General features: G+C 50.9%; 1 protein-coding gene across 1 annotated transcript in view; it reads left to right on the top strand.

The window, feature by feature from the left end:
- The first annotated feature begins 2,795 nt into the window (after window positions 1-2,795).
- CAMK4 (calcium/calmodulin dependent protein kinase IV) overlaps window positions 2,796-6,157 on the top strand; it is a 166,291-nt gene continuing 162,929 nt past the window's right edge. Inside the window, exons 1-2 of the mRNA XM_062600488.1 lie at window positions 2,796-2,840; window positions 3,223-3,430. Coding sequence (XP_062456472.1) covers window positions 3,264-3,430 — 167 coding nt within the window. The 5' untranslated portion in view covers window positions 2,796-2,840; window positions 3,223-3,263. The remainder of the gene's footprint in view (window positions 2,841-3,222; window positions 3,431-6,157) is intronic.

Genomic DNA, 6,157 nt, shown 5'->3' with positions numbered 1-6,157 from the left:
TTCTACTGCAGCTGTGGATGTCTTGTACCTTCAGTAAGCAATTACAATAAAATATTTAGAAAAGATAGCAATGGGACAGATGGAGATAATTTTTGTTTAAGAAGCTTGAAGAGGCATGCTGGTCCAAGGCAGTGAATCCAGGAAGAAATATCAGCCTGAGCTGGCAAAGGATTTTCATACTATTCTTTCGAATGATGCCCACAAATTATGAAATACCTATTGAAAATCCTAGACAGAATTCGCTTGTTCTGGAGTTGGTACCCAAGGTCCTGACTGCTAGAATTGTATGGAAATGTTGGAAGCTAAGCTTACAAGATTCTCATCTTGGATTTGTTTTTGAAGGAAATACTGGGAAGTGCAGCCTGCATATGCCTGATGTGATGATGATGGTATAAAAGGAAAAGAGCATTCATGAAATGGAACTGCTGCCACTAGGACAGAAAGATTACTGATCCCATCTCCACCAACATAGCAGATGAGCTCCCTGCTTTGGGTTTAAATTTATGAGTGGCAGGAGAGGGGCAGGAGGTTGGACATCCCTTGCATGTGTTTTTGTGTTCTTAAAAACTGCTTCATTTGCAAGAGTTGGATGCCACGTTGACCTACCTTTTTTCTCTGAATTTGTAACCTGATAGCAAGAATTTTTCTTTGGTAGCAAGAAAATTATGGTATTTGTGGCTCCAAGATAAAATTTCACTCACAGTGTGTCACAAATGTGTTTATACTGTGAACCTTTCTGTTTCAAAATGAAGTTTTATCACTAGTTTAGTCTTGTGTCCAATAATGACAGTGCAAATCTTCACATTGTTAACATAGATCAGATACGAGTGGGGCAGCGCACATTTCCAGTACTGCCTTTGGCTCTCTGGAGAGTCAGAGAGACATTCATGTACTGATTACGCACAATGTTCAACAGAAGATTTGCTTTGATTTCATGTGGACATACTTGGATATTGTTATTTTAATTTTTCAGGGAAGTGGAGCTCCTGGAGAATGAGGTGCCAGTCAGTCTTAAAGAACCAGGTTGTCAGCTTGGTGTGATCCGGCCCACTTTGAGGCAGGGTTTTAAGGGAAAGTCTAATGCATTTCAGCTACACGGCCCAGTATGAAAAAATCTGCTGGTGCTATGTGAGGCCTGTAATAAGTCTGTCTAAAACACTTGCCTTCTGGATGTGCTGGTTGGCCACTGTGTGTGCATTTGTGTTTTGAATGATCAGTGGCCATTTCTTCTCCTAGGAGATGCTGTCAGAAGATGTCATAAGGAAGGAGGGAAAAATGTCACCTAGCAACAGAAGCTTTGAGAAGAAGACTTCCAAGCTCACCAGAGGAGACGGAGCGAGCTGGAGAGTTGGGAGGAGGCATGAGCAAGGGCTGAAAAGGCTGCTTGCTTGCCTGCCGCTCTGGGGCCGATCCTCAGCGCTGTTATGGTAGGTGCTCTGGGCACGAAGTCTGTCTAGAGGGGAGCTGGGCAAAGTGGTTTGCGTAGAACTTGGTTTGCATAGTAGGGCTTTGGGTCACTTCTTTTGTGACTTTCTAATTTGAGAGTGATAAAGTCTGAAATTATGATGGGAATCTACATTTTAATTTTAAAACAGTGAAACGTAAACTTGAGAGGAAGAGGCATTATTCCTCTTTTATCGCTCTCTTTTATCTCTTTTATCCTTTGCTACCATTAGCAAAGACTAAATTAGTAGATCTTCCTTCTATTATCTAGTTGAGCAGAGAGCGGCATTTTTTTCTATGTCTTTGAGGCACCGGGGCTTCAGAGCTGAGATACCGTGCCCCGGGTGCTGTAAGGAAGCCAGACAGCAGGAAGAGGCAGACTTGTTTTTAGGGGAGCACAGAACAGCTTGGGAAACAAGCTGACGCAGCGCGGAATGGGAGCGTGCGCTGGGCGGATTGCGGTGGGAAACTAGAGGGCAGGAGGTCTGCCACTTGCGCTGCGCAGACTTGCGCACGGGGCATTTTGCCTCCCGCCTGCGCTCGCTCGTGTGGCAGCGAGGGGGGTGCGGTGGCAGGGAGAGGCTGGGAGCAGGCCTGCTCCGACATACTATGCATGCGAGGCACACACAACTGCTGCTATCTTATTTCACCGCTACGCCGAAGATAACTGCTCTTATATAGACTCCTCTGGCTATGAGTTTTTGTATCCCTGACAGAATCTACTTTATTATATTTGCATGCATATTATGCCTGCAGACTTGGTAACCTGTCAAGAGTGGCATTACAGCATGGTAATTTTATTTATTTATGGCTGCTTTTAGTTTGGGGGGGGCAGGAGAAGCTATTTTGGGGGCTTTTACAGGTTGGTCAGGGTGTGTGAGCCTTGTCAGCTGCCTCGCCAGAGCTGCTCGTGTCTCTGTCTCTGCCCTCGCCTCCTGCCGCCCCCCCCCCCCCCGTCGCGGGCGCCGTGGGGAGCGGCGGAGGCTGTGCCCACCGAAGCGGGGGACGAGGCAGGGCCCTTCCCGGGCTGACCGCCGGGTTGGGGGGCGCCGGGCGCCGCCCGCGACGAGCACCGAGCTGCCGCCGCCGCCACTGCGGGGGCGCGCGGCGGGAGCGGCCGTTGGGGCGCGCCCGCTCGCTGCCTTGTGACGTCATAGCGAGGAGCCCCCCGCGGCCGGGGCGGCGGGTGCCGGCTCCGCGGGCGGGGCGGGGCGGGCGCACGTGCGCGGGGCGGGGCGGGGCGGGGCGGGCGCCCCCCGCGAGGCTCGCCCCGCCCCCGCCGCCCCTCCCCACGCCGCGCCCGCCCCGCCCCGCCCCGCCCGCGCCGCGGCTGGCGGCGGGGGCGCAGCGCCGGCCGCCCCGCGCCGCCGCTCCCGGCGGAGGAGCAGCCTGCCGAGGTGGGTCGCGGCGGGACGGGACGGCACGGCACAGCACAGGGCAGCGCAGAGCAGCGCAGCGCGCTAGGGCCCGGGGGAGGCGGCGGCGCAGGCAGGTGGCGGCGCGGAGGCGGCCGGTGGGCCGGGGCCGCGCTGCCATGGCGGCGGCCCCCGGTCTGGGCGCGGCGCCGCCCTGCCCGGCCCGGCCCGGCCCGGCCCGGCCTGGCGCGGCGCGGGGGATCCGGCCCCCTCGGAGCGGCCCCGGGCGCCGCAGAGCCGCCGCCCGCGCTGGGGGAGCCGCCGCCGCTCCGGCGCGGCGCAGGGGGGAGGAGGAGGAGGAGGAAGGGGGGAGGGAGGTGAGGTGCCGCCGCCGCCAGCCGCCTTGTCGCTCTGCTCTCCGCAGCCGGTGCGGAGGAGGGGGCAGCCCCCGGCAGGCGTCCCGACATGCTGAAAGTCACCATGCCTTCGTCCTCCTCCTCCTCCTCCTCCACCTCGTCCTCCGGCTCCTCGTCCGCCGGCCGCGCCGCCGGCGCCGCGCCCGACTACTGGATCGACGGCTCCAACAAGGACACGCTGGCCCACTACTTCGAGCTGGAGTCCGAGCTGGGACGGTGAGCGGGCGCGGCGGGGGGCTCCGGGCGGCTCCGGGCGCCGCCGCCGCCGCCTCGCGCTCTCCCGGGCGGCCAAACTTCGCGCGGCGGCGGCGGCGGGCGAGCGCGTCCCGCGGCGGCGAGGGGCTTTTCCCCGGGGAGGCGGCGGGCCGCCGCGGTGGGGGCTCGTCCGCCCGAGCAGCTTCTCCGCGTGTCCGCGGGCTCCAGACCCGGTGCCGTGTCAGGCGAATGCTAAGCGTTTCTTCGATGACACGAAAACGCGGCGAGTGCGCAGCTTTGCTTTACGTAAGATCTTTTATCGCTACCTCGGTATCAGCACCTTTAGACCCTGCACTGACAAAACCCCTATAGAAAATACCTGTGCAGAGGTAGGCTGCTCCAAACAACGTCGTCTTGCTGGAGTGCCGTGTAAGCGAGCGAACTGGTACAGGCTCATTCATGAATTTTACGCTGATGCCTCTGTCTGGTAACTTAAAGGTCCCAAGTGTGTTTTTATTTTTTTTTATTTTTATTTTTTTTCCAACTGAAACCCAGTACGAACTGCCTTTATCTCTATCTCACATGCAGTTTTTGCTCTTTAAATACAATGGCTGATTCATATTGAATCTGTGGGTAGAAAATAGCGTGTAAAAAGAAAAAAATAGATAAGTAAAGTTTATCAAGGGTCTTGCAATAGATGACTTTACAGGTAACAAAGTTAATAGCAGTGATAGACTTAAAATTCTGAACGACAGTGAGAAATTTGCAGGTAATAACATGGTTGCCTTGGTACAGTATTTTTGCAGAAAGGATATGTGCAATGAAAGATAGTGCTACAAAGCATACCTGTGCTTGCTGTACTGTAGGGGCAGGAAAGACTGTAGAAATACAGTAGTATCTTTTTGGCTTACTGGCTGGGTCTAAAGCGTCTGCTACTACCTCTTTGCTGCTATTGCCACTCATGCTAGCCAGATTTAAATAAGCATGGATTTATGTACCTTTACTACATTTATATTTTACTTAAGCGTACAACTATGAAGACATATAAAAAGTGTAATGTAGGAGATACTGTCAGTATAATGTCCAAAATGGGCATAGAAGTGTGTACTGCTGAACAAAAACAGTTGATACCAACTCTGTCACCCGTATTAATGCTCTGTTACGTGTAGTCTCTCTAATCCTGTTCAGCATTTATGCTAGTGACTGTAGGCTTAATTTACATCATGATACATGATATATTTATTGCATAGCCTAGGAAAGGGCTTTAAAATTTGTACCGTCCTGCATGGAGGAGGAAAAGTTAATGAAAGCTGCAGTATAGTGGGATATTCCACCTTGCAAGGTGAGACAGTAGAAGATGCTGAAACCCTCACAAAAGCTTTGACTATGAAAGATAACCACACCCAGCTAGCATAGGGATGCGAGTCATTAAGTCTGCGCTGCTGTTGGATATAACTCGGAAATCAGATTAAAAATAAAAGCAGAAAGAAGATAGGAAATAAGAACCATCTTGAACAAAGATCGTAGGGTAGGGAGAAGACCACAGAGGGTTACGTGCTCAGAGGGGAGATTGCGCAAAATGGTATGGCAGTGAGATCTTGATCCTCAGATCCCAACACTCGCGCTTTAAGATCTATTCTGAGCTAGCATCCAGGGTGCTGCTGCTTATCTCAGACTCCTTGCCATAGCTCTGATGTATCTTAGCAAACTTAGAGAGATCAAGCAATCATTTTTAGTTAATAAGTATCACATACAACTACGTTCTGTGTTTTGTTTTTCCTTGGTAACGTTGGCTCCAGCCTTTTAATTTTGGACATAACTTTGAGTGCCTCTGTAAGAAATATTCCTTGCCTAAGTTGGTGGTGAAAATCTGTGAATGATGCTGAAACAGACTGAAAAGATGCAAGAGGTCCAAATAACATAAAAGCAAACAACAGGAGACATTATCCTAAAATATATTTAACAAATATGGAGATTAGAATATGTCTTTTGTCAGACTGCAAAGACCTGTGTATGGACTTTACTGTGTGGGTGTTCCCTTTGGAAAGAGTGCCCTTTCTGCAAAGCATGTACGGCAGACCCCTGAACTTTGTTGTTGTTCTTGTTTGTGTGACACACTGAGGTGCCATTGGGAAGAGAGGGAAAGGTTCTCTAGTAAAATAAAATGTCTAAAAGCTTGGGTAGCATTAAGCAGTTTTCAACAGTGGAGTCCTACAGGGGACTATGGTCCTATGGTACTATAGTACAGGGGTCTATGCTACTCAACGTTTTCGAAAGTAAAGTGGTTGAATAGTGGAATTTGCTCGTCTTCCTAAATTGCTGAGGGGTTTCAAGACAACGTTGCCCATGAAGAATTGCAGAAAGACTTTGTTGACCTGAATGGGCATTTAAACAGCAGGTGAAATTCAGTTTAAGTGAATAAATGCACATAGGGATGAGGGAGAAACCCTATGTTGCATGTAAGATTCAATCAGGTTTCATTCTTTTTACAGTTATAATTTACAGGTCTATGAAAATATCAACTTGCTGCACACTAGTGCTCAAAAATCCCCCAAATAAAATGTTAGTCTATTTTGCTTTCCTGGTGAATCCTGTAGTGGGGATGAGATGGGGATTCATGGTGTCATGCGAGGCCCAGGATACCTGATTACTGACTGCTGTGTTGTCTTTGCGTGATCTACAGGGCATCGTGTGAAGCTAGAAAGTTCAAAAATTAGCAGCAGGAGATAGTACAAAAAAATTATGAAG

The sequence above is a fragment of the Rhea pennata genome, chromosome Z, assembly GCF_028389875.1.
Source record: "Rhea pennata isolate bPtePen1 chromosome Z, bPtePen1.pri, whole genome shotgun sequence".
In the NCBI taxonomy this organism is placed as follows: Eukaryota; Metazoa; Chordata; class Aves; order Rheiformes; family Rheidae; genus Rhea; species Rhea pennata.
Note: the sequence above shows the minus strand (reverse complement) of the source record. Positions and strands in the feature narration are given on the sequence as shown.